Raw genomic sequence first — 26,787 nt, 5'->3', positions numbered from 1 at the left:
CCCAGGGGGACCCAGTGGTCTGACAAACTTGAACCTGAATCCAGGGCCCTGCCCCCAGGCGCTCCGCACTTACATTTACATTAACCCGCCCCCCCCGCAGGTACTTGCTCACCTGCTTCGGACTTCACTGTCCTCACCTGGAAAATGGGTTTCAAAATAAACCGTAGCTACTGTCCTTGGTGGGTTATCGGAGGACTAAGGAGATCGGCCACGCAAAGCGCTCCCCAGTGCCAGGCACACAGTAAGGGCACTCAGCATGGATTCATTCGTCAAACACGGATGTGCTTGCGTCCGCGCGTATCTAATGCTGAATCCCGAGGACACAGGCCATCATAGGTGGTCCGAGCCCGGAGAGGACCCATCTCCTCCCAGGGTCTGGGTCTCCTGGGTGTTCTCGCAGACTGGGGGCCCCTTGACCGCAGGGCCAGGCACCCCAGGGTGGAGTGGGGCCGTTGGTAAATGTTTGCAGAGTGAACGAATGACTCAGGAGGCCAGGCCCTCTGAGCTGTGTGAATTTCAGTCATTGAGTCCACTTGTCCTACAGGGTGCCTGGTGCTGCAAGGGGCACTGGCTCCCCGTGGTGACAAGACATGACCCCGGGGTCCCTTGGGGGGACATATACATCCAGGGATTCATGAACCAGGGTGATTGGGGCTGTAATGGGGGAAGCCCAGGCCAGCCTGGAGCTCAGAGAGGACTCCTGAGACTGGGGAGTCTGGGAGGAATTCCGGGAAGAGCAATGGGAGGATGGGCAGGGACAAGATCATGTTCAGGAGAAATGAGGAAATTATCACTCGCCTCCACCAGCCCAGTTGCCTGTGTCCTAGTCCAGGACCAGCTGTTTGGGTCTCACAGTTAAGGGTAGGACAGAGGAGGAGGCCTGTCCATGGAAGGAGGGGGAAACCAGGAATGGGGGACATCAGGGAAGCCACGAGAGCTTCCAAAGGTGGGATGGCCCACTGTGTTGATGTGGCTCTGAGTTCACAGAGGGGCCATGGGCTGAGTCGGGGAGACACAGGGATGAGAGGGGAGAGAAAGGATGAGTGCAGAGACAGCCTTCTGGAAGCTGGGGTTAGCAGCCGTGACTGTAGACAGGAAGGGGGAGCCTGAATCTGCCTTGGTCATGTTACACCTACTGTGTGACCTTGGGCCAGTCCTGCTCCTTTTCTGGCTTCCAATTCCCCGGCTGCAACATGGGATAGATGATGCAGTAGGCACCCTAGGGCTGGGCGCCTCCACCCAGGCACTGCGGACATTCAGGACCAGAACATTCTCTGTTGGGGGGCCGTCCTGGCCAGCGGGGGGCTGAGCAGCATCCCTGGCCCCCACCCACTGGATGGCCAGGGCACCCCCAGTGTGACCACCACAAACGTCCCTAGACATGGCTCAGCGTCCCCCGGGGGGGAAGATCTGCGATTCTTAAAACATCTTTGGGCAAGAGGAGGGAGAGGTGGGGCAGAGAAAAGGAGACTCTGGTAATAAGTAACCGGGGAGGGGTGGGTATTGAGGGCTCCTGTCTCTCACACCTGGTGGTGGAGTGCCCCTCTCAGGCTTGCCCAGGGGGGAAACTGAAGTGGATCTCCCAGCTCTGGCCTCGAATTTCAGGGTGCCTTGGCCTGTCCTCCTGGATTCTATAAAAGCTTAGACAAACACCCCTCAAACCACCCCCCCCAGGCACCTAGGCACCACCATCTCTCTCTCTCCCTCCCTCCCTCCACACTCAGTCTACCAGCTAACCTCACCAGCTGTTAACTCCATGCATGTACCCATTCCTACACACAGTGCAGCCCCGTCCCTGCAGGCTCCCTGTGGGGACACCTCCGCGCTGGTCTCCTAGTCCCTGGACTTGTCCCCCAGCTTCCCGAAGCCTGCATCAGCTCTTTTCTCTCTCTTGCTCAAAACCCTCCAACAACCTCACTTGGGGTAAAATCCAGACTGCTCTCCTGGTAGTGGGGGCCCAAGGGTCTACAGAAATTGGTCCCCTGGCCTGGTTTTGTGCAGCTCAAGTTCTAAGAATGGTTTTTACACTTATAGGTGGTTGGCGGGGTGGGAATCAAAAGGAGAATAATATTTTGTGATCCATGAAAATGATATGAAATTCCCATCTCAGGGTCTATAAATAAAGTTTTATTGGGATGGAGCCAAGCCCATCCGCGGACAGCAGTCTGGATTTTACTCCCATCATGGGTCCATGAAACCAGCCCTGATCTCCAGGACCTATCACAGGGTCTGGCCTGTGGTAGGGACCCAGAATTTATGTCTGTTGAATGAATTAAAGACTTAAGAACTCTGGAGAATACAAATGAGAGGCAGACAGACTTTCCAGGAAGCAGTGGGAATCTACGGACCTCTAAAGGCTCCCATTTTCTTGCTTGTGGGACTTTTCTAAAACCTGACCTAAGGGCAGGAGGCCCGTGGGAGCTCCAGGATGAGGCTCACGGCTCCAGTTAAATCCCATCTTACGAATGGGGAAACTGAGGCCCCGAAAGGATCTGAGAAGGCTCAGAGCAAGGATGGCCATGTGTTGGGGGCTCGAAGGAAAGGCTGGTGGGAAAGAAGCAGAAAGGAGCAGGGAGGGTACGCCAGGCAGCAGGGAGGATGGCCAAGGTGCGGGGGCTGGCCTGTGCGCTGAGAAGAGGGAGGGAAAAGTCCCCAGAGACAGCTGGGAGTTGGGATGGGGGGCAGGTGTGTCTGTGTGTCTGCAGTCACGCGCAGTCACGGTGTTTGCTTTCGTCCCTCTGGGGAGCCGAACAAAAGCCGAACTTGACTCCTGCTGTCTGCCCAGAAACTGGAGACGGCCAGTGGAGGGAGGGACACTGAGCTGCCCAGCTGCCTGATGGGGGATGCGGAGGGCAAGCTTCTCCCCGTCCGCCCCCAGATCTCTTGGCGCTGCTGCGGAGGTTCCTCCCAGCAGGAAGGGTGCCTCCCAGACACTCCAGACACCCTCACACCCAGCCTGAGGCTTTAACCCCTGCCCACAACCCCCACTCACCCCGACACCTGTGCTACGCGCCCAATACCCCCATGTCCCAAATTAGGTGTCTTTGGGGGTTTTTTTTGTTTTTTAGCTGCACAAAACCTTTTGAAGGATTTGATTTCAATATAATTCTGCTTTTGAAATGAAACAATGATATGGCTTGGGTTACCTCTGGCTACCACATCTCAAGAATTCTTGGGGGGTAAACGGGAACAGTCCACCTTAGGAACAGATTTCAGACAGTGCAGAATTTTAGGTCATTCCACAATGAATGAGTCTGACTCAGTGCCACATTTTGTAAGTGGTTCATGAGCTTTTATTCCTGTCTCTGTCACTCCCTACCTCTTTCTTTTTTTATCAGTAGGCTCCCTTCCCCACCCTAACCTCAGGGACGTCCTAGCTGTGTGACCTTGGGCAAGTTCCTTAACCTCTCTGGGCCTTCTCTCCTCATCTACTAAGTGGGATAATAAAAGCTCCCACCCCATACTATTGTTATGAGGAATAAATGAGCTAACATCTGCAAAGCACACAGAAAGCTCCTTATGGTATTCAAAAACATACAAATAAAACCAAAAATAGGTGAAGTAAGTAAAAATGAATTCAATGATACTACATTTAAATCTTACAAATGAAAATAAATCAAAGAAAAAGGAATATTAAGCTTTAAATCACAGAAATAAATAAATAAGATGGGTTGGGAAAGCCCGAGGGAGCCACTGGGGGCTGGGGACAGACCCACACTCACCCAACTAGACAGGACGAGGCTGCACCCAAACCCAGAGCCATCTGACTTTATAAGCAGGTGTGTTCCTATGCCCCTTCCTTTTTGGCTTTCCAGGACTCCTTGGGCTGGGCCCGCTTCAGGATCACCCCGCTCACACGCTCTACTCCAGCCCAAGGAACCTTCTCGTCATCCTAAGATGCCCTGAATCCACCGGGCCTGGCCCACCCTCTGAACTTTGCCCGCACTGGTCTCCATCCTCTAACCCTAGATTCTCTCAATCTGTGCCCCGGACTGGACCCCACGCTAGCAGGCACTTGGGGGGGTTAGGCACAAGGGGGTGGGTATGACGGAAGAAGGAACATCTCCCTCTGGGAGTTCACAGTCCAAAGTATGGTTGCAGGGGAAGCCAGCTCCAGCCTACCCCAGGGCCTTTGCACTGGCTGTCCCCTCTGCCTGGAATGCACTTCATTGAAATATGCACACAATTCCCGCCCTCTTTCCCTTCTGATCTCTGCTCTGGTGATAGAGTTGCTTTAAAGTTGCAAACATCTCCCCCACTCTGGGCACTCCTTTTCCTTGCTTGGCTTTGCACATACATACCTTGTTTACTATCTACCACTCTGCCCTACTGTCAGCTCCAAGAGAGCAAGCATTTCCTCCTACAACAGTACCTGATACAAACGTTTGCTGAATGAATACTCAAAAGCCAGAGATAAGGGTCCTTGAGAAAATGAGTCCTCAGAAAAGCAAGTGGCCACTGGAGCTTGGGAGAATGGAGGCCCTTCTGGAAGAAGAGTTACGGGCCCCAAACAGGGTGGGCCTGAAGAGGGTTTGACAGGCAGCAACATGTGCAAGAGAGGGCTTTCCCAGCAGAGGGAACAGCAGGGGCAAAGGTCCTGTGGCTAGAAACTGAGCAGGAAGCAGTGGGGACATGAAGGCAGCAGGGTGCTGTAGACAGAATAGGGAGGAGAGGGAGCAGAAGCTACAGGGTGGGAGGGGGTGGGTGCTGAGGAGCCTCGGGAGAGTCCAGAACGGGGAGGGGCCTGGTTGAATGGAAACTGCCAGAAGGATCAGAGGAGGGGCCGAGGACAGTGTTCCAAAGGCCCAGTGGCTCCTCTGCCAGGCCCTGGGGCACATGAGCCTGAAATCGGGGGACACTGGGCATCTCAGTGGCCTCAGACTCACCTCTGTCTTCTTAAATCGCGTCCGGAGGGTCTTCATGGCCAGCGTCTGATGGTTCGCCTCAACCCAGGCCACCTGGGGAAGCACAAGATTGGGGTGGGATGGGTACCTGGTAAGCCGAAGGGTCACCCACCTCCCCTTCCTCAAGAGAACCTCTTCCTCGTCCCTGGGCCATTTCAGACCCATTTCCTCCTGCTTGAGGAAGCAGGACCCAGATGCAGGACGCCCCATCTCCTAATTGCTGTGTGTCCTTTGGCAGGTCACTTACCCTGAGTCTCACCTTCCTCCAACTTAAAATGAGGGAGATAATCCCCTTTTGACCCACTTTTGGTGGGTTTTCAGTGACATCCCTAGCATAGAGCCTGGTAAACTGTAGGTGCTCAATACATATACCCCACCAATATTCCCTGTTGTCTGAGCAGATCCAGCCTTTCCTGGTCTCCAAGCTCCCATCTGTGCAGGTACTTCTACACAAAACGCTCTTTCTTCTCCTTCTTCCCTGGCGAATTCCTATGTACCCTTCACAGGCGGGTTCCAAAATCCCGTGGTTTTTTTTTTTTTTTTTTTTTTTTTTTTTTATTATTTGACAGAGCTCACAAGTAGGCAGAGGCAGGCAGAGACAGAGGAGGAAGCAGGCTCCCCACTGAGCCGAGAGCCCGATGCGGGGCTCGATCCCAGGACCCTGGGATCATGACCTGAGCCGGAGGCAGAGGCTTTAACCCACTGAGCCACCCAGGCACCCCAAAATCCCATGTTCTGATGAGCTTCATCTGTCGTCCGCAGGCTGAACTCTTAACTCCTCAGCCTGGGTTTCCCTAACCCTACTTGGGTCCCTTCCTTGGCCGCAGCCCTGGCTTTGAAGGCTGCAGGTGTCTGGGCAGGAACCGTCGTCCTGAACAGAGAGGGGCTCCTGGCGATTGGGCCCAGAGCTGAGGCCATCTAGCACCAAGGTACGTTTCTCGGATAATCAGAGAAGATTATCTGCAGCCGAGTCATGGAGGCAAGTCACCCCAGGTGAGCAGAGGTGTCCCAACAGGCCTGTGAATTCTCAAAACTATCCTCCCACCTGTCCACTCACCGTCCTCCCACCAGAGCATGGACACAGCCGTCCGCGGGCTACCAGCCACCAACTCACCTTCTCGCGGTTCCTCATGACCTTTAAGTCACAGTTCGTCCACCATCCACCCACCGTCCATCCACCTCTACACCCAACGCTCACCCCTGCATTCACCCATCCACCCCTCCCGCCTACCCACCCACCTATATCCCCTAGTATCCACCCGCCCCTCCCGCGATCCCTGCCCATCACTCAGCACTCACCCTACCCTCTTCCTTCCTGTCTGTCTCAATCTCACCCAGAGCTGGGTGTAGTAAGACACCCAAGAGGAGTCCACAGGTTGGCGGGGCAGGAGGGGATCCATGGGCTTGGGGGACAGGACTGGCTTCCTGGAAGAGGTGATGGTATCTAATGGAGGGTCTGATGGCCAGGCAGGAAGCTGAAAGGGGTGGCAGCAGATAAACAGGGTACAGACCCTTTGCCATGCAAAGGCTGGCAAGTGGGAAGTGCGTGCGTGTGTGCGTGTGTGTGCACGCGCACCTGGGCAGCTCCTCAGCATAGCTGGGACAGACGCGGGCCTTGCCTTGCTCCCATACACCAGGGCCCTGAGGCCCTAAGGGGCGCCTCCATCCCAGGCTTCCCTCGCTTCCTCCACTCCTACCTCCTGCAACTCCAGTCACGCTAGCACCAGGCCTCCTCGCCCTCTGCTGGCTCCAGTTACCTGCTCCCAGCTGGGCCACCAGCTCACACCCGCAGCTCCAAGCGCTCAGCTCAGACACCCGATCAGCTCTGAGAGGGTATCCGCCCCAGGGGGCCGGGGATGAGCAGAGGGAGGAGACAGGCTGGCCAACGAGCTCTGGCCGGAAGACACCCTCGCTCTTCCAACACCCCCCACATCTCTTCCCAGGCTTTGCCCTTGCTGTTTCTCTACCAGGAACGCCCCTTCTGTACCCCATGTCGTTCCCAACAGGCTCACTCTCCCCATCTCATTCCTACTCACTCTTTGGATCTTTGCTGCAGCACCCCCTCCTCCAGGAAGCCTTCCGGGATGTACCCAGGCTGGGTCAGGTGCCTCCTTTCAGCTCCCTATGGCTCGGTGCCCTCAAGGCACCTTAATCACACTAAGGCACCATCTGCCGCTCACCGGTCTGTGTCCACCTCTCGCCACAAGGTGCCGCCTTTGTTCTCCAGTGTCTCCCCAGCACGGTTGGTGCTCAACACGTTTCTTAAACGCATCCTCAACGCCACTGGCCCCAGTGCCTTTGAGCAGGCGCTTAGCTGGTCACCTGTACTGCCGTGTGCAGAATACCACCCAGCTGGATGACGCCCGGGTAATTCGGAGCGGCGTTCAAGCCCCTACGTGGTGAGGCCCCACACTGCCCCCCCCACCACCCACGTGCACGATTGCCCTACATTGGTGACTTTATTCCCTTCTGAAATGTGAAGCGGAAAGAGCCCCGACTGGAAGCACGAGTCCTTTGTCCTCGTGAGGGACGTGGGGAATTCAAACGGGGCGCCGGTTGCTTGTGCCCCTCACTTGAGAGCTGACTGGCGCACTGTCCCATGGGCGGCAGCCAGTTTCCAGCCACCCTGCAACACTCCGAAGAAAATTGACTTCCCTTTGCCAGCACTGGGGATGGCGCCCGAGGCGTCAGGCGAAGCGCATGCGTCTTGGAGGCAGAGGCCGGGCGAGTAGGGAGGAACACGACTCCTCCCCCACCCCACGTCCCACCCCGTTTCCGGCGGAAGCGGCCTCAACAAGATAAACTTTATTGTTCCCGTCGGGGCGGCGAGGATGTCGGTGAATTACGCGGCGGGACTGTCGCCGTACGCGGACAAGGGCAAGTGTGGCCTCCCCGAGGTGAGTTCGGCCCGGCCTCCCGAAGGCCGCCCGCAGCGCCGCGGGCTGGGCGGGGTCGGGCAGCAGCGGGGCATTGTGGGAATATCGGGAGGCACTGAGGCTAGACAATGGGAGGGACTTCCCAGAGAGGAGGGGGCGGGAAGTGACGCCCCCTGCGCTCCCGGGGACCCGGACGCCCCCAGCCCCCAGTCGGCCTGGCCGGACCGAGGGAGGCACCCGCGTCGCGGGAAGTCCCGAAGTTCTGATGAGGGAAGCGTGGGAACGCAGTTGCAGGCGGAAGGCTCGGCAGGGCCGAAGGCGGGGAGGTGGGAAGAAACACACTTGGGGCACAAATTAGGCGAGAGGTTTCCAGAGCCTGGACCGCAGGGACCGCACGTGCCAGGCTGGGGAGCTGACACTTTATCCTGAGGGTGATGGAGAGGGGTTTCAGGTTGGATGGACGTAGATAGTTTCAGCAAAACCCCTTCTGTGAGTCACTTCCCTTCTGGGTCCCCTCGCCCCTCTGTAAACTGGGAGGAAGATCGCCCCATCCCCTAAAGTCTGGTCCGCGCGTTCTGAGGCATTTAATAAGAGCCCTCGGAATCCCTCCCGAAGCCCCTCTCCTCTACTGCCTGGCCCTTGATTGGTCGCTTGATTCCACAAGCATTTATGGAGCACCAACTATGCACCAGGCACATTCTCATCCCTCATTCTAGCAGAGAGACAGACAAGGAGCAAGTAAATATAAGTCCGATGACGGTAAGCTTCAGGGAGAAAAGTAAAGAGGGCAGTGGTGAGGAGAGCTGGGGCTGCATTGAAACCAGGGCCCAGGAGGCATCACTGAGATCACTTTTCTTTTTTCAAATTTTTTTAAACATTTTTTTTTTAATTTATTTGACAGAGAGAGAGAGATCACAAGTAGGCAGAGAGGCAGGAGGAGAGAGAGGAGGAAGTAGGCTCCCTGCTGAGCAGAGAACCCCTAGTGGGGCTGGATCCCAGGACCCTGGGATCATGACCTGAGCCGAAGGCAGAGGCTTAACCCACTGAGCCACCCAGGCGCCCCTCAATTTTTTTTAATTGTGGCAAAATACACAACATAAAATGTCGCATCTTAACCATTTCAAGTATACAGTTCAGTGGCATAGAAAACATCCACGCCGTTGTGCAACCACCCCCCTACCCTCCATCTCCAAAACTTTCCATCTCCCCACACGGAGACTGTCTCTGTGAAGCATGGACTCCCCACCCCCTGTCCCAGCCCTGGCTCCCACCTTCTCCTCTCTGTCTCTGTGAACAGGACTCCTCTGGGGCCCTCCTAGGAGTGGGGTCCTGCAGGATGGGTCTTTCTGGGCCTGGCTCCTCTCACTGAGCCCAGCGTCCTCAGGGGTCCCTCCATGTCATGACAGGTGTCAGGGTCCCTTCCTTTCTAAGGCTGGATTGTATTCCAGTGTGTGGACGGGCCACACTGTGCTTATCCTTTTGCCCATCAATGGACCCTGGGGTTGATTCCACATTTTAGTGATTGTAAATGATGCTGCTGTGAACACAGGTGTGCAAATGAGATGATTTTTGAGCCAAGAGCTAAAGGAGGTGAGAGAGGAGCCATGTGGGTAGTGCTGTACCCTCTGCCTAGAGCCTGTGCAAAGGTCCTGAGGCAGGATCAGGCCTGGTGTGTTGGAGGAATAGTGAGGAGGCATGTGTGACTGGAGCAGAGTGGGTGAGGGGGAGAGAGAGGGAGGAGGGGAGAGTAGATCGTGCAGGGCCTCCAGGGAGGCCACTGGGAGGGCTTAGGCTTTTAGGGAGGGCTTAGGCTTTTAGGCTCCCTAAGGATGCGGGAGCCCCAAGGGGCTGTGGACAGAGGAGGTACATGAGGATAAGCTCCCTTTTCCAGTGGGTTCTCTTCCCCCTACTACCCCCCACCCCCGGGCAAGGCAGGGGAATCCCAATCTGTGGCTAGTGGCTTTGCCACTTGGGACATGTTTTGACCTCTGCCTTCTGCTCTGTTCCCTGACAGATCTTCGACCCTCCTGAGGAGTTAGAGCGGAAGGTGTGGGAGCTGGCGCAGCTGGTCTGGCAGTCCTCCAACGTGGTGTTCCACACAGGTGCCGGCATCAGCACCGCCTCGGGCATCCCTGACTTCAGGTCTGTGGGCATGGAGGGAAGGTTGAGGCAGGGTCCGCTACCGCCAGCATTTTCCCTGTCAACTCACAGAGGCTTGGCCATCAGAACCCGTCCTACGGCCTTTCCCGGGGATGTTGGGGACTGGAAAGACCCACCCTTGCAGACCGTTCCCTTTAAGTCAAGCTCAACATTCCATTGGTCACTCACACCTCATTGGCCAGAGCGTGGTCACCTGACTATCCCTAGCTGCAAGGGATCCTGGGGAATGTAGTCTTTTGCCTGGGCCCACCATGCATGCCAAAGTACTGGGGTTCTATTACCTTAGACAATGAGAAGATTGCTATCAGGGGCAGTTGGCTCCATGCTCACTTGCAAATATTTTTCTGTCGGACCTGGTGTCAGGCAAGTGGCTTTAATCATCCCGACCTCGGGCTCTCACCTGTTGACAAGGGTGTGCCACCAGTGTCTAAGCCCCTCCCTGCTTGGGGCAGCCTGTGTTGGGCAAGAGTCTTCTTGCTGAAGCGCCACGGTCTCAAACTGGCACCCCCTAGCGGCCCCTGAAGGCACCGTGCCCTATAGGGCAGGCCTGTCATGTTTATACTCCCTCCCTAGGCCTCATGGGCCCTTAGCCCAGACTTGCATCGGGGAAAGCAGATTCCTGGTTCCGGGAGGAATGTCACACTTCTAAGGCGTGTTTCCCTCCCACCCCTCCTCCATAATCTGCCATGACTCCCCACTGCCACACAGGAGAGTTCCCCATACTTCAGGATGGAAAGAAATCAAAGCCCTTCCTGACCCCACCTCAGGACGCCTCTCCCACTCGGGCCCTGTTGCTCCCACTGGAGCCCCCAGACCACTTCATTTCCCCCAACTCACAGGCTGTTGTCAGTCCCCTAGGCCTTTGCTTACCCCTCCTGCCCGAACTCTCTTCCCTTTCCTCGCACAGCTGAAGAGACAGCTCAGCCTCCTCCAGGAAGCCTTCCTGCACTCCCCATGCACAGGCTCCAGCACCTCCACTGGGCTCCTCCAGCTTCACAGCTGCGGGGTCGGTGACCACTTAGGTCCACCCTCCATGAGATGGAGGACTCCTTGAGGGCAGGGCCTCGGTCCACTAGGACCTCAGCATCACCCAGCACAGGGCCAGGCTCAGTGTAGCAGCAGAAAATGTTGATTGTAATGAATAATTTTTTGCTGTCGTGCGCCACAGGCTCTCCCCTTCCTCTCCCTGCCCCCTTTATCTCTCCCTTCTCTTTGTCTTTTTTTTTTTTTAAAGATTTTATTTATTCATTTCACAGAGATCACAACTAGGCAAAGAAGCAGGCAGAGAGAGGGGGGAAGCAGAATCCCCGCTGAGCAGAGAGCCTGATGGAGGGCTCGATCCCAGGACCCTGGGACCAGGGCCCCAGCCAAAGGCAGAAGTTTAACCCACTGAGCCTCCCAGGCACGCCTCCCTTCTCTTTGTCTCACATACTTTCTTTTGTCTCTCCATCTTTGTCTCCCTGATTCTCTGTCTCTCTCTGTCTCTGTCTCTAATGTTCTGTCTCTTATTCCTTACCCTGTCTCCTTGAACCCTAAACTCTCTGTGTCTCCCCACACCTACCACCTTCAGGGGCCCCCATGGTGTCTGGACAATGGAGGAGCGGGGCCTGGCCCCCAAATTCGACACCACCTTCGAGAGTGCGCGGCCCACGCAGACCCACATGGCGCTGGTGCAGCTGGAGCGTGTGGGCCTCCTCCGCTTCCTGGTCAGCCAGAACGTGGACGGGCTGCACGTGCGCTCCGGCTTCCCCAGGTAACCCCCAGCTTCTGGCCCTGCTCCCTCAGGGCCTCAGTCTCCTCATCTGTCAAGTGAATGCTGATGCCGGCCCCTCCAGTATGAGGCCGCCACAGCGATTTAGGCAGCAGGAAGAAGTGCCAAGCGCCCTGCGGAGCTCTGTGAACCAGAGCTGTCATCCACCGTCACTGCCTCCCCGGGCTCATCTTGAGAATTGGGGTCCCCTTTCCTGGTCCCAGGAGCTTCAGGGGTGCTTCCAGCCCTGACCACTGTGCTCTGGACCTCTGTCGGCTTGGAGTGTGGCCCTCGGCCACCAGCACCAGGCCTGCTCCAAAATCTCCTTCGGGAGGGAGGCCGAGAGGAAACTGAGCGCTGGAAGAAGTCCTCACGGTTGGGAGCTGGTAGTTGGGTCTTCATACCCGTCTTTTTTACTTTTATAGTGAGTGGGAACACTGTATGAGGGCCGAAAGGCTGACCAGGTCTTACCCTTGGGTCCACGGATGAGAGCAGGGGCAGATGTGGACACGAGTTGCCCACCCTTCGTAGGTGAGGGTTGAAGGAAAAGGATTTTTCTCGGCTTCTAAAGGGGAATGAGGCCACTGTCCCCTCCCCTTTTGAAATGGGCCTGAGTCCCTTTTGGAGGAGGAAGCACTAATCTGCCGGCACCCACTGCACGCAGACAGGAATGAAACGGATTGCACCCAACTCTTTACCCTGCGCCCACTGCACACACACGCTGTTCTAGACGCGGGTCGCTGCGGGCACAGGACAGTAGCCCCTCCCGGGACTTACGCTTTCGTGGCGCAGAAACAGAAGACGAGATCAGTTAGCAAATTGCACGCTCGGTCAGGCGGTGATCACTGTCAGGGAACAAAAGGGGAAACTGGGACAGGAGATGCAGCCTGTGACAGGCCAGGGGGCTGTGACACTGGACTAGGGACATGAGGGAGTAAGGGAGGTGACTGACAGAGTGAGGGAAAGAGCCTTCCAGGCCTGATCATTGCTCTCCCAAATATCCCAAAAGTTAGGCACTGCTGTCCCATTTCATAGATGGGGCCTGAGGCAGAGAGAGGTTAAGTGACCTGTCCAAAGTCACACAGCAGGGAAGCAACAGAGCCAGGAGTTGATCCCACGTCCCTCTTCCTCTAAACCCTATGCCCCCGGGGCCACCCATCGCCTTAGGTTCTTTGCAAACCGGGTATCAGAATTCCTGTCCTTCGGACCTGGTGACATTTGGAGGTTCCAGCACGAGTAGTGTGGAAGGATTTTGTGAGCGGAATGGGCTGTCCCTGTACGGGGTGGGATCAGCCGTAAAGGTTAATGGTTCCCAGGCTCGGAGAGGTTGGGCCATCTGGGTAAGGTTGTACAACTATGCATGGCGGAGTCCACAGCCAGAGGCCCTGGAAGGAAGGAGTCCATTGATCCTATGGTTGAGGGCTTAGGGAAGGCTTCCTGGAGGAAAAGGGCTCGGTGCTCGGCCTTAAGCCTTAGGAACCAGTACCCCGTGCCACGGTGAAGTGTCTCCCTTCTCCTCCCACAGGGACAAGCTGGCAGAGCTCCACGGAAACATGTTTGTAGAGGAGTGTGTCAAGTGTAAGACGTGAGTGCCACTGGAGGGTGGGGCGGGGCGCAGGGCATGGGCAGTCCCGGGGCCGGCCCTTTGTTCTGTCACCTCCCAGGTCAGGCTCTGCATTGGGTCCTTGTGAGCATCCTCTGGCCTGGCCAGAGACCCAGGCTTGGGTGGGGGCTGGAGACACATGCTCCCCCGGGGGAGGTGCGCTCCTCTCCTGCGCCGCAGGACGATGGCCAGAACAATGGCCGCAAACCGGGCGGCTCAAAACAGAAACGGGTCATCTCAACCTGGAGCTAGAAGTTCGAAGTCAGCTGTGGCAGGGCCTGGCTCCCACTGAGCCCTGCGGGGGCAGGGGGGGGCTCCTTCCTGCCTGCTTGTGTCTGCTGGAGGTTTCTCGTAGTCCTTGGCGCTCCTCGGCCTGTCGACCCCTCAGTCCGCCATCTGGCTGGCTTGTAAGGACACTAGTCCTGTTAGATGAGGGCCCAGCCTCCTCCAGCGTGAGCTCATTACGTCTGTGATGATCCTGTTTCCAAATGTGGTCACTCTCTGAGGTATCAGGGGTCGGGACTCCAGCATATCTTTTTGGGGGACACAGTTCAGCCCAAGACAGAGTGTGACGGAGGTGGGTCTGCCCGCTCTGGGCAGACTGAGCCAGAGCCCTTCCCGGAGTCGGGGCGCTGACTCAGCAACCGCCCAGCAAGGGCAGGAGGTGCCCATGGCCAAAAAAAAAAAAAAAAAAAAAAAAGTCCCCAAATCTATTTTGAAAAATTTCAAATCTACAGAAAACTCATAAGAATCATATGATGAACCGAACTCTGCCTAGACCAGGGATCAACAAACCTTTTCTGGAAAGGGCCAGATGGTAGAACGTTCTCAGCTTTATGGCCCAGAGGGCCTCTGTCAGGATGACGGGCTCTGCCTTCGAGGTGTGAGAGCTGCGTTAGACGCCATGGGAAGGAATGTGCGTGGCCGAGCGCCAGTAAAGCTTTATTCACAAGGACAGGAGGCTGAGGGCCAGATTTGGTCCTCATGTCCGTAGTCTGCTGATCCCCGCGTGGATTTGGCGGTCGTTCCCGTTTTGTTAGTCCTTGCTGGGCGTTTGAGGCTAAGTGCCCACTGCCCCAGGCCCAAGGGACATGTGTCTCCCAGGAGCTCTTCTCTTCCTCGGCCGCAGCACGTTCGTTGTAAAGGCCACATAGAAAGCCGTGGAGGTCACCCAGCCCCCCCCAACCCCCCCGCCAAGCTGCCCAGTGCTCCTGAGCCTTCTGTTTTTGTCCCGGTCCAAGATCCAACCTGGGGTCCCACCTTGCATGTCACTGTCGCATCGCTCTGTCTCCTCTGTCTGGAACCCTTCCCAGTCTATTTCCACGCCACTGGCATTGGGGTGCGGCCAGACCAGCTGTGTTGTGGAAGCCCCCCACTTCCCTGGGAGAACAGCTCAGGCCGCAGGGCAGCAGGGGGTGGGCTGACCTGGCCCCACAGGCCCCCCTTCCTCCCCCAACACAGGCAGTACGTCCGGGACACTGTCGTGGGCAGCATGGGTCTCAAGGCCACGGGCCGGCTCTGCACTGTGGCCAAGGCGAGGGGGCTGCGGGCCTGCAGGTGAGTGACCCCCCGCCCCGCCTGGACTCCAGGGGAGGGTGCGAGTCTCCTTGCTGATGCCCCCACCGCCTCCGCAGGGGGGAGCTGCGAGATACCATCCTGGACTGGGAGGACGCCCTGCCTGACCGGGACCTCACTCTTGCTGACGAGGCCAGCAGGTCTGACCCTCAGAAGAGCCCGGATTGGGCGGGTGGGGACGCAGGGAGAAGCCCAGCCAGCTCTGGCCCGGGGGCAGTCAGGAGAGGCTTCCTGAGAGAGGCAGTTGCTAGTGCTCTGGGCCTCACTGTCCTCCTGAGTACAGCAGCTCCTCGCACACACCGCACCGTGCTCGTGTTGCAGGCAGGGAAACCGAGGCGTCTGGAGGTGGGCTCCTGTCCAAAGCTGCCCCGTTGGGAAGTGGCTGAGCCAGGGTAGAACCCGAGTCCCAAGGCTCCATGGTCCTGCCCACGTCAACAGCCCTGCTTCTGCCAATGGGGGGTCGGGGGAGAGGGGGCCCAGGCAGAAGCGGAGCTGCAGTGGTGGGACTCAGGGCAGCTGGGAAGCCGGCCCAGGCTGCGGGTGGCCCTTGAGAGCAGAGGCAGCTGTGAGGGGAGCTGACCCCTACCCCTGGGGCTGGGCGTGTAGCAGGGGCACAAGGCCTGTGGGGAGACAATGGGGCTTGAGCCAGGAGGGGCAGGAGGGCTGTAGAGACCACCGTGCCCGGCTAGGAGGGGCTCCGTCCGACTCTGCCTGCCCGCCCCAGGAATGCAGACCTGTCCATCACACTGGGCACCTCGCTGCAAATCCGGCCCAGCGGGAACCTGCCCCTTGCCACCAAGCGCCGAGGAGGCCGACTGGTCATTGTCAACCTTCAGCCCACGAAGCATGTGCGTTCTGAGCCCACCCTGACATGCTCCCTGCCCCAGCCTCCCTCCCCTCCCAACCTTGGCCTCAGCCTGACCTGCCTTTGCCCCCCGCAGGACCGCCACGCTGACCTGCGTATCCATGGCTACGTGGACGAGGTCATGACCAGGCTCATGAAGCACCTGGGCCTGGAGATCCCTGCCTGGGACGGCCCCAACGTGCTGGAGAGGGCGCTGCCCCCCCTGCCCCGCCCTCCTGCCCCCAAGCTGGAGCCCAAAGAGGAGGCCCCCACCCAGCTCAATGGCCCAGCACCTGCCAGCCCCAAGCCGGAGCCCTCCACGGAGTCCTGCGCCCAGCACAATGGCTCTGGGCCTGCCAGCCCCAAGAGGGAGCGGTTGGACAGTCCTGTGCCGCACAGGCCCCCCAAAAGGGTGAAGGCCGAGGTGGCCCCAAGCTGACTAGGGGGCCTGGGGAGGGTGGGGCTTTTTGTAGAAACTGTGGATTCATCTTTTCTTACTGGTCTCACTTTTTCACTCGTACCTGCCCATGGGGGTGGGGGGGGCGACCTCAGGGTGCTGATTGCTGGGATCCAGGCCAGGCTCCCCCTCCACTGCCTCTCTCTCTAGCTCTGGGGGCCTCTGGGGTGGGCCTGAGGAGGAGCATTTTCGCCCTGGACATGACCTTGGATCTGACACCTCAGGCACTTGCTCCTCTAGGCCCAGGCCCAGCCCCTGACTCAGGACTTTCTGGGGAGGTGTTGCCAGGCCCTCCCTAATTACTGGCAACAAGAGTTAACTCCCTCTGGCCCTGGGCCCTCACTCCCCATCCCCTGCCTCCCCAAAATCGCCTTCACCATCCCACCAGGAGGTAAGGGGGTGCAGAGCCACTGTTCAGGAGCCAGACTTCAGGGTGGCGTGGACAGTAGGGGTTTGCCTTGCCTTTGGGGCTAGAGGGAGAAAGAGGTGTGTGCACCCAGCTGCCTCCAGACTTCCAAAGAAGTCTTCAATGCAATAAACAGCAATTCTTGCATCCGAGTCTGTGTGTTTGACTTTCATAACCTTGAAACCTAGTCCTGGAGAGCAGGGGGCAGGGCAGGACCGCATGGGCCCCTTGCCCCTGTGGAGCCGGCCTGGGCCAACCCCGTCCTGGGGACGAAGGAGAAGGACAGTACCATGGCTGGCATTCCTAGAGCCCTCAGTGTGTGATGATGGGCCCGTGTGCATGGTTTCTAAATATTTGCTCTCCGCTGCCAGGCTGTGAGGCCCTGGAGGCTAGAGGCCATGGCTTTGCAGGTCTGGTTTGCAGCCCCCGGCACCTGCTCAGAGCAGGTGGGGAGTCACCACTCATGAGCATCAAGACACAGCCGGCTTCCAGCCCGCATCCTTCACTTCCCATGCCTCAGTCTCCCCATCTGGAAAATGAGCAGGGTGGGCTGTGGAGGCCCCCAAGAAGGCAGGTCCCCAGACCTTCCGTCGACACGGGGCCCCCAGACAGCTCAGTCCAGGCGTGCAAGCAAGGGCCTCGCGGCCGCTCTCCAAGGTGCTGAAGGCACTTCCAGGGCCCGGCATGTGGCCTTTCCAGCCTGGAGGTCAGGCTGCACCTCCCTCCGCATCATGGGCTGGCCCAGCCCCTCCTTCCAGGAGTTGCGGAGCCTGAGACTCTGCTTCAGCTCCCACCCAACACCTCTTTGTGCCAGCCGTGTTCTGTCAAAACACTTTATTAAGGATCTCTGCAATCTTAGAAAAGTGGGGTGGCTTGGGGCCAGGGTCCCCACAGACTCAGCCGGTTTCTCTTCCCTGTGTGCAGGGGGCAGGGAGGAGGCCGGGGGCAGGGGAGCTGTTGGGCCATGATGTCTGTGTGTGTGTCTGTCTGTCTATCTGGGTCTGTGGGTCACTCTGCATGTGTCTGCCAGTTCCTTTGCCTGAGTCTGGCTTTCTCAGGCTTTGTGACCCTGCGGGTGTCCTGTGTCTGGGCATGTTCTGTGTGTTTCGGGGTCTGGGAGTTTGTACATTTCCATCCTGGCTCTTCTGCCAGGTCTCACCTCTCACCCCCATGCCCGTCGTCACTGTCCACAGAAGGTCCCCTAAGCCCAGGGGCCTGCAGGCACATAGAGATGGTGCTCACAGCTCCTCCCCTGCTGCCTCCAATCCCACCCGCCCAGAGCTGAGCGCTGGCTCAGGCGCAGTCCAGCCCAGCAGGGTGGCCCCTTTCAGCTTCTCCATCGAGTTGTCCGGGACCAGTGTCAAGTTGTCCTTGGCGAGTGTCGAGTTGTCCCGGGCAAGGGCCAAGTTGTCCGGGATCAGAGTCGAGTTGTCCAGACCCTTTGTCAAGTTGCCCAGAGCCGACATGCCCCGAGATTCCCAGTCCGCCATGGGGCTTCCTGGAGACCCTTCCTGGGATGTGCCATCCTTGGACCGCGGTCCTGGGGCCTCGGAGCCTGGTATGACGTCGGGGGCCACGCGGGAGGCAACGTTGTTGTGCAAAGTTCTGGAGAAAACTGAGTGAGGGTAGGGAGGATCATGAGGGACAGGGTGGGAGACTGGTGTCCCTCTATTCCCTAACCCCAGCCTCAGAGAGTAGAAATAAGGGGGTCTGCTCCCCCACCCCCCAGAGGCCCAGTAGAGGGGCTTGGGGAAACAAGGGGACTGTGCCCATGGTGCGCCCCAGAGGGGCTTTGAAGGCTGAGCATCTCAAACCCACCTACCTCGAACAGGTGCGTAGTCTCCGGTGTTCTCGGCTTTGTTGGTGACGAAAGGGCTAATGGAGGGCAGGACGATGAGGGCAAAGGAGAACAGCAGGACCTGGCGGAGACGGGGGAGGTCACCCCATCCCTCCCCCCACCCCGTGAGCAAAGAAAGGCCCAGAAGATGGGATCGTGCTTGAACTGGGGCTCAGGCTATGGTCAGCTCCCTGCACAGTCCCCTTGGCCAAGGCCAAGGACCCCCTTTATCCTCGGGACCAGTACTTACCGCTAGGCAGGTGCCTGTCTGGGCCGACTTGCTGGTGGACTGGACGACAATGGCCTGGAGTTTCTTCAGCTGCTCCAAGAGGGACCTTAGTGGAAATGCACAGGCCTTGGCTCAGCCCCATGCGGTTGTTATCTGACTCCCATCTGTTTCTGGGGTCTCCCAGCCTGGCTGATGTCTGAACCCCATTCATCTCTCATGGCCCCATTGGTCTTAGAGTCCCAGACTCTCCATCTTCGCTTCAGTAAATCTCCCTGAACATCCCCGCCCTGCATCCACTCACTTCTCGGCTACCCCACCTCCCTGATCCAGGCTGCCATCTTCTCTCACCAAAATTCCAGCTCCAGCCTCTATTCTGGCCCCGCTAAGGCCCCTCCTGCCCTCCTAGGGTTCATGCTGCCAGCAGTAGCCAGATGGAACTTTTCAAATGTAAGTGGGCTTCTCTCCACCCTCCCAGGGCTCCCCCCACCTTGGGTAAAAGCCCAAGTCCTCCCCATGGCCCCCAAGGCTTGGCACGACCTGCCCTGTCCCCTCCCCCGCCTCCTTCTCTCTCCCTTGCCCACTCTGCTCCAACCACATGGGCCCACATATTGTTTCTCCAACACCCCAGACCTGGTCCTGCCCCAGGACCTTTGCACATGCTGGTTCCCTCTGTGCCAAGGACACATTTTCACCATGTCTTCTCGGAGCTGGTTCTTTCTCATCCATCAATTCTCCTCTCAAAAGTCACCTTATGTGACCTCCCTGCCCAGAGAAGCCCCCACTCGCTCTCCAGTGCCTTTGCCCTGCTTCGCTCTCCCCCTCAGTGACAATCACTATTTGAAAATAATCTTTCACGTATTTTCACTTGTCTTAGTATGTCTCCCACTAGACTATGAGTTCTGTAAGTCAGGAGATGGTCTGTCTGTTTAATCTCGTGGTTCCAGTGCCCAGAACAATGCCCAGCACGGACAAAATACTAAATAAATGTTGAGTAGATGACTGCCCCTCTTAGAACACGTGCAGTCCTCCAGGACACCGTGTTTCTAGCCTCTGGCCATCCGTGGTCCATTTCCTCCTCCGGAAACACCCGTCCCCAAGTGCAAGTGCCCACCTCTATGCAGCCTGCCCCCTTCTAGGTGGAGCCCATAACCCCTGCCCTGCTTTGCCATCACAAGTTTGTCCCCCACACAGTTCATCTCTCCTGCGAGGGACTCTGGGGGCCAGCTCCCCCAGTCCTCTGCCACAGCAGGACCAAGACTCACAGGTTCTGCTTCTCGAGATGCAAGACCTTCCTCTGCAGCTCCTGGTTCTGGGCCGTGCAGGCTGACATCCTGCAGGGACAATGTCACAGTGACATTCAGAATATGCCTGTCACCAACTGGCCCAGCTGACTTCTCCCTGAGAGGTCCCACTTCACAGGCAGGGGATCTGAGGCCAGAGATGGGACATCACTCATCCAAAGTCACCTGGCAAGTCTGTGGACGGGTCAGGATTTGAACCCAGGTCTGCCTCGCTCCTACATCCCACGTCTGCATTGGTGTGGGGGTTTCCCTCCAGTCCGTGCCCCCAGGACTGGGAACGGAATGCCAAACTTGGGCAGCGATGCTTCCAGAAGACCAAGGAGTAGGATGACTGGGAGTCCAAGGAGGACCAAATTACAATCCTCACCCTCCCTGTGAGCTCAAGCCACTCTACTCTCTGACCTTGGTCCCCTCACCCGTCGAATGGGGCAACAGTTACCTAGTTCACAGAGTGTCTGGGAGAACAACATGAAACAAAGTTGATGAGGGTTTTCGCGGATTGCATCTGAGGAGCATCATGATGGCGATCTGTCCGTCTAGGGACCCCAGATCCAGGCTGGCGCCCCACCTTTCCCACCTGCATCCATCTGCGAGTGTGGTCTTGGCACAGACCACTCAGATGGGATATTCTGGTCTTGGCATTGGATCCAGGGAAAGGAATAAGCCCCCCCCCACCCCGAAAAGCTCTCCTTCTAAATAACTCACGGGATAGAAAAGAATCCATGATGTCGATTAAGGAAGACCCAAGGACCCAATGGTAATGTCAGTGGAGCAAATCACAGTGAGCAAGGGGCAGCTGACCACGGCGGGGAGGGACAGACCCTTCCTCCAGCTCAACAAGCTGGAGACACACGTGTTGAAAATTAGCAAAAGGACAAGGGAACAAACTCTCTTCAAAATAAAGCACCAAGGAAGAACATACTAAAACCGAGGGCAATAAGACCGTCAAATCACTGAACACTACCACTGAAACGAGTCATACACTGTACGTTAATGAACTGAATGTAGGTACATTAAAAATAATAATAAAGCTAAGAGCAGAAATGGAAGAGCTAGAACACAGAAATACAGGTGGATGGGAGGGAGGCCAGAAAGCCATTCTCCAGCGAGAATAAGTGAATAAACAAGTTTCTGGCAAGATGAGTCAAGAAGATGAAGGAAAAGAGAAAGCCCAAATGAACAGCATATGATTAAAAAGGGTACGACCAAAAAAAAAGGGGGGGCGCCTGGGTGGCTCAGTGGGTTAAAGCCTCTGCCTTGGGCTCAGGTCATGATCTCAGGGTCCTGGGATCGAGCCCCGCATCGGGCTCTCTGCTTGGCAGGGAGCCTGCTTCCTCCTCTCTCTCTCTCTCTCTCTCTCTGCCTACTTGTGATCTCTGTCAAATAAATAAAAAATAAAATAAAATAAAATGGGTACGACCGCCTACAGCACAGAGTTTAGCAAAATAAGAAGAGACCACTATGAACCAGTTCATGGCAGTCCATTTGTCACGGACCACTTCCCGGAAGTGGAGGACAGCCCAAAGCTGACTTGGGAAGACACAGAACACCCAAATGGACCTATAACACCCCATTGAGTCAGGCCCGGGTCAGGAAGTGAGCGAGCGAGCTCGTTACGCTTCTGTTAGAGAAGAGGAGACTGTCCCCTTACGTGAGTTAAGAGAGAGGTGACTGGATGACACTGGGGTCACAGTTTTTCCGTTGAGGAAGTTCTGCCAAGAATGATGTCCCCTCTGTCCTTCCCATCGCACACACACTCAAGGAAGCCGTGACAGCTGAGGACCAGGGATGTTCAGACCAGGGGAGGAAGCTCCCCGTCTTCAAGCAGAGAGCTAGAACAAGGTGGGTCATACATTCTCCTTTCTTTGTGTCACGTATTCTGGGGGATAAAGGGACCCCGAGACTAAGCCCCCTGCCATCTCCGGGCATCTTTCCATCCTTGCAATTCACGGGAAAAATAATCTCTCCCCGAGATTTGTCAGGCCCCCCCAAACTGTGACCTTAGTCACTGTTGCACCCCTCTTCCTGGCTCTGTTCCCCTCCCCCACCCCACGTGTGGCATCCCAGTCCCCCAGCCTTACCGAGTTTCCAGGCCATCTATATATTCCTTTTTCTTTTTCCGGCTCTCCTGGGCTGACTGTTTGTTGCGGATTTTCCGCCGGATTTTTTTCAGCACTCGCTCCTCGTACTGCGCAGTGACAAGGGAAGGAGGGTCCGCTCTGTTGTCTGGACCCCTGCTCTCTTTCCATAGGAGCCCCCCACCCCCAGACCCAGGGATCTGGGGGAAGAGTCCATGAGACCCCTCTAAATTCATGCAGAGTCTGCAGGGGGCTCCTGGGTCCTGATGTTTTTTCCCCGGATCCCAGTCCCAGTTAGGAACCTGCTCCCAGACTTTGCGCAACGGGGCGATGGCGCCACCTTCCGGCCGCGCCGGGGAACAGCGCTTTCCTGGGGCCGACAGGTGGGTCCCGAGACCGGACGGTCTTCGCAGTGGGCCTGGCAAACCCAGGTCGTGAGTGAAATCGGCTTGGGGGGCAAGGGGGGGGGCGCTGCGGCCAGCTATTGCCTGTGGCGGTGTGGGGGTACGGGGGCCACAGTCACGGAATTCTTGCGTGAAAACTCCCGGCCAGAGAAACTCAAACATTCCTACAATGCAGCACAGCCCAGTGGGAGCCGGTCTGCAAGAACAGCTGGCCTGCGGGTCAGCCCCTTTGTGGGCTCCGGCTTGCAAGGGGCTGTATGATACAGCGTGGAAGGCCCAGGGAAGGTTCCCGGCGCCCAAATCCGCCGCTGCCTGGAAGCCCGCCCTCGGTTCCCGGGTGTTAGGACCCGCCCATCCAGCTGGCCTTTAGGATGCATTTCCCAGCTCCAGCGACAGCCGCGTCCTGACATTCTCGCGCAGGAGGCGCACAGGTGAGACCCAGGCGCAGGTAGTGGCAGGAAAGGGGGCGGGGCCTGGAGCCCGGGCTCACCTTGGTGAGGGGCAGCTGAGTGGGCAGGGTGAGGCCTTCTTTGGCCAGAAGCTTCTTCTCGTCCTCTGTCAGCACCAGCTCCTGGCAGTGCTCAGCCCCGGGGCGCAGCAGGTGGGGGCCTGCCACGTGATGCTGCTGCTGTGGGGGAAACGGGGACAAGGCGCTGGGGGCGGGAAACCGACAGCCTCCGGGAAACGGAGGAGGGACCAGATTTGAGAAACTGTCCATCGGTCTGCGGTCGGGTCCGCGTGGGCACTGGGGCTCGAGAGCCGGCATCAGCCCTCTGAGCCGGGAACTGATCCTACAGATACCCTCACCACAGACAAAACCGCGGACGCACAGACTTTTCATCTGCTTAACAGTCATTTGAAAACCATGTATTAAGCACCTACTGCACGCCGGGCACTGTTCTGGGTTCTGAAAATTCACAGCAGTGCTGTCCGTAACAGCAAAGGGCTGGACACAGTGGGGATAGCTGACTAAGAGGGGAGAGATTAAATAAGGCATGATCCGGGTGATCATGGAGGGGAGCTGTGAAAAAGGACAGGGGCTTCCCCATATCAAGACCTAAAGCAATCACCAGGGTAAACTCTCAAGTTAAAAAAATAAAGGGGCAAAACCAGTATAAGTGTGGGATGCTACTTATTATGTCAAGCTTGGAAGGGGGTGGGGAGGAGGAGAAGGAAAAATCCCTTTGAAAGGAATCCTTGGAACCTGTGTGGGAAGGGAGGTGAGGTGAACTCCCCCCCCACCCCCCGCCTGTGCCTGTTTGTGCCTTTGGAACTCTGGCCAAATGATTGTATTTGCCTATTTTTAAAAAGTGTTTAACTAAATTTAAATTATGAAAGATAAACATCAGAAAGGAAAGAACGTTGTCATCCGAGTGGCAAAGTCTTAGAAATGTCACCCGGTGGAATGGCAGACCCCGGAATAAAGGTACAGATTGGGGCAGTCTGTCCATCCTGAGGGTCAGTCCCCACTACCCAGAATTCCAGGCCATTGATCACTGCGTCCTCATCTGTGAAATGGGGGCACTAATTGGGTCATCAGATCTGGTTTCTGGGTACTCAAAGCCCTCGGAAAGACAGACGGTCCTGGGTCCGTGAGCAGGAATTCAGTAGGTCAGCCCAGGGGTCGAGCCAGCAGCTGCTGTGTGACTTAAGGCAGATTGCTGGCCCTCTCTGTGCCATTTCCTCAAGAGAAAAATTAATGTAACAAGAGCCCCAATCTTTAGCATTTCTGTGAATTAAAAGATGATACATTGAAAGCATTTAGAAGAATGTCTGGCCTATAGCGGATACTTGGTTTTAGCCTTTTAAAAAAAAAATTATTATCACTACTGGAAAGTGCCCTACCCTGTGTGTGACTCAGTTTCCCAATCTCCGAAATGGAGGTCCTGGGACCCCATGAAGCCCTCTGAGCCCCGATGCTCTGGCGGGGGTGGGGGTGGGCACTGCTCACCAGGTCGGCGGCCCCGCTGCTGGAGAGCAGGAGATCTTTCACCGTGAGGTTGCAGCACGGAGGCTGGTCGGCCGGCTCAACCTGCTCCTCGGAACAGAGGTCCGGGCTCCACATTTCTGACCAGGGCAGATGGGGACAAACCCAGGGAAAAGTCAGGTAGGGGTCTCTGAGTGCCCAGCTTCCACCTGCCGCCTCCAGAAAGGCTTCCAGGATTAACCACAATGTGCTAGGGATTGGGGGCACAAACCCAAAGCCTGGGCTGAAAGCGAGAACCCCAGCTGGTGCCTCCATCTTCTCACTGAGAGAAATTGGGAGCCTGATTCCCCGGGACACTGCTGGGGGACCCACTGCCAGCCCAGGAGGGAGTGGTTGTTATTGCCCAGGACTATAGACTAGGTCTCCAGCCAGAGCGCCTTATCTCCCCCTGGGGGCAGGGACCAGGTCTAATTCACCTCAGGTGCCCTCCTACCTGGCACCTATAGGGAGGCTGCTCCCCAGAACGCAGACTTCTGGGCCACACAGCTCTTGGTTCGTATCCTGGCTGGGCAGAGCTGTGTGACCTTGACTGAATGACTCAACCTCTCTGAGTCTCAGTTTTGTAAAGTCTCCAGTGAATCTATTAAGCTCTCCCGCCTCCTTGCAAGGCTCAAGGGACAAAGGACGCCCTGCTGGGGGTTGGGGGGGGGGTGTCTTCTGCATAAGGCTAGTTTTCCCCAGATCCAGGAGGAGCATCTGGAGGCCTAGGGTCCTGTGACCTCACACACTTTCATCGAGCATCTCCAGGATCCAGGCATGGGAGGTTCAAAGATGAGGCTGACAGGGTGGCGTCTGGGGTGGGAGCCAGTCTGCCACGGTTACAGCCCAGCTCGGTGGCTCTGACTCATTCCTAAACCTCACCGGGAACGCCATGTCACCATCTGGGGAATGGGTCCAAGACAGCTTCTATTTCAAAGGGTGGGTGTGTGCAAGCCCAGCGCACAGAACCAGGCAAGGGTGGTGAATGAAGACGAGGAACCTACCCAGGTCTATGGCCACAGAGGCCTCCAGCACGTGGGCCACTGGCCCAGGGGGACTGACAAGGCAGGGGGGTCCAGGATGGTAGGAGGGGCAGAGCCCCTTGGCTGACTCGGCCGCATGGCAGCTGGTGGGGGAGGCGACTGCCCCGCTGCGTGGAGGGGTGTCTGGGGGGTCAGAAGGCAAGTCTTCAGAGATGCCACTGTCACTGGCTGCAGGGGACCAGATCGGGGAGCTGGGCACCGAGTCTCCGGAACCCAGGATGGAGTTTAGGAAATCGTCAGAGTCTGGGACTGGCAGGACCTGCTGGGACAGAGACGGGAGGGTGGGAGTTAAAAGCATTGCGCTTTATTCTGGATTGCTCTGTGACTCCGAGCAAGCCACAGATCCTCTCTGGGCCTCCCTTGTCCTTTCTGCAAGACAGAAGGGGCCAATGCTCCTTCCTCCCGGGGTTGTTGAGCCTGAACACAATCATGCAGCCTGGGTACCCCCAAGACACAAGCCCCAAGTTTGAGCTTGAACCCAACCCCAAACTGCTGTGTGACCCTGGACAAGTAACTATCCCTCTCTGGGCCTCAGTTTCCTCACCTCTACGAAGAAGCTAATGTCACCTACCCCTTAGAGTAGCTGAGAGGTTCAACACAACGATGAGCTTTGTTAAAACTGAGCTCTGAGTCCTAAATGCTTCCCCGAGGAAGTGGAGCTCTGGCTCTGAGGCCCAGTGTGTCCTCACCTGGTCCTCGACGTGGTCCCAGTCCTCACCCAGCTCCACATGTCTCAGGATGCCATCCTGCTGATCAAACAGGAGATCCAGGAGCTCCAGGCTGCCAATAGGGTCCAAGGGACAGCTGGAGGAAGCCATCTGGGGCAAGGAGGGGACAGGCGTGAGGAACTCACCTCCCGCTCTCCTCCCACCTCCTATCGGCATGCCACCTCAAGGTCCGTGCGGCTCAAACCGAACCCCCACTCGGCCCCCAGGCCAGCCCATCCTGCCCCTGGTGCTCCCATCTCCAGGTGGGCTGTGCTGCTCTCGCAGGCCCTCCCAGGGCAGGCGAGCTGATTTCTTTCAAAGCTCTAGACAGGTGCATGCGTGGGGGTGAACAGCCTGGTCAGCTCCTATGAAGCTGATGAAACCAGCCCCCTCTTCCCCTCCCATCCTGCCCAAGTGCCCTCTTGCTAGAGGAAAGACAAGAAGAGCTCCGGGATGGAGGCATGAGTTTGGCCATTCCGTGTGCTCTCTGGCCTCAGTTTTCCCATCTGTCTAATGGGGGGGGGGTGAGGCTCCTTCCAACTCTGGGATCTTGGGAGGGTTTCCTGGCCTCGACCCTCCCTCCCCCACAGCCCGGGGCAGGGCTCACCTTTCCAGCTGCTAAATCCCCATTCATGAGGCCAGCTGGC

General features: G+C 57.3%; 2 protein-coding genes across 9 annotated transcripts; one reads left to right on the top strand and one right to left on the bottom strand.

The window, feature by feature from the left end:
• The first annotated feature begins 7,687 nt into the window (after nt 1-7,687).
• Nucleotides 7,688-16,287, top strand: SIRT6 (sirtuin 6). 5 transcript variants are annotated; one of them, XM_032883578.1, is made up of 8 exons: nt 7,688-7,801; nt 9,795-9,922; nt 11,511-11,693; nt 13,216-13,275; nt 14,755-14,850; nt 14,928-15,008; nt 15,593-15,716; nt 15,810-16,287. In XM_032883578.1, exons 1-8 carry the CDS (start codon nt 7,736-7,738, stop codon nt 16,149-16,151), a joined length of 1,080 nt encoding a protein of 359 aa, XP_032739469.1. In that variant the 5' UTR covers nt 7,688-7,735; the 3' UTR covers nt 16,152-16,287. The 5 variants fall into 5 exon arrangements, with proteins under 5 accessions (XP_032739469.1, XP_032739471.1, XP_032739472.1 ...); XM_032883580.1 differs by lacking the exon at nt 9,795-9,922 and having other exon boundaries at nt 13,216-13,268; XM_032883581.1 differs by lacking the exon at nt 11,511-11,693.
• Nucleotides 16,288-17,627: 1,340 nt separating this feature from the next.
• Nucleotides 17,628-26,787, bottom strand: CREB3L3 (cAMP responsive element binding protein 3 like 3). Of its 4 annotated transcripts, none has more exons than XM_032883574.1 (10): nt 26,748-26,787; nt 26,123-26,251; nt 25,395-25,695; nt 24,376-24,491; nt 22,915-23,052; nt 22,024-22,130; nt 19,904-19,972; nt 18,663-18,747; nt 18,398-18,494; nt 17,628-18,190 (listed from the first exon to the last, which is right to left on the bottom strand). In XM_032883574.1, the coding sequence occupies exons 1-10, from the start codon at nt 26,772-26,774 to the stop codon at nt 17,814-17,816; spliced, it is 1,446 nt and encodes a 481-aa protein (XP_032739465.1). In that variant the 5' UTR covers nt 26,775-26,787; the 3' UTR covers nt 17,628-17,813. The 4 variants fall into 4 exon arrangements, with proteins under 4 accessions (XP_032739465.1, XP_032739468.1, XP_032739467.1 ...); XM_032883577.1 differs by having other exon boundaries at nt 18,398-18,450; XM_032883576.1 differs by having other exon boundaries at nt 22,915-23,049.

The sequence above is a fragment of the Lontra canadensis genome, unplaced genomic scaffold, assembly GCF_010015895.1.
Source record: "Lontra canadensis isolate GAN:19392208 unplaced genomic scaffold, GSC_riverotter_1.0 scaffold88, whole genome shotgun sequence".
In the NCBI taxonomy this organism is placed as follows: domain Eukaryota; kingdom Metazoa; phylum Chordata; class Mammalia; order Carnivora; family Mustelidae; genus Lontra; species Lontra canadensis.
Note: the sequence above shows the minus strand (reverse complement) of the source record. Positions and strands in the feature narration are given on the sequence as shown.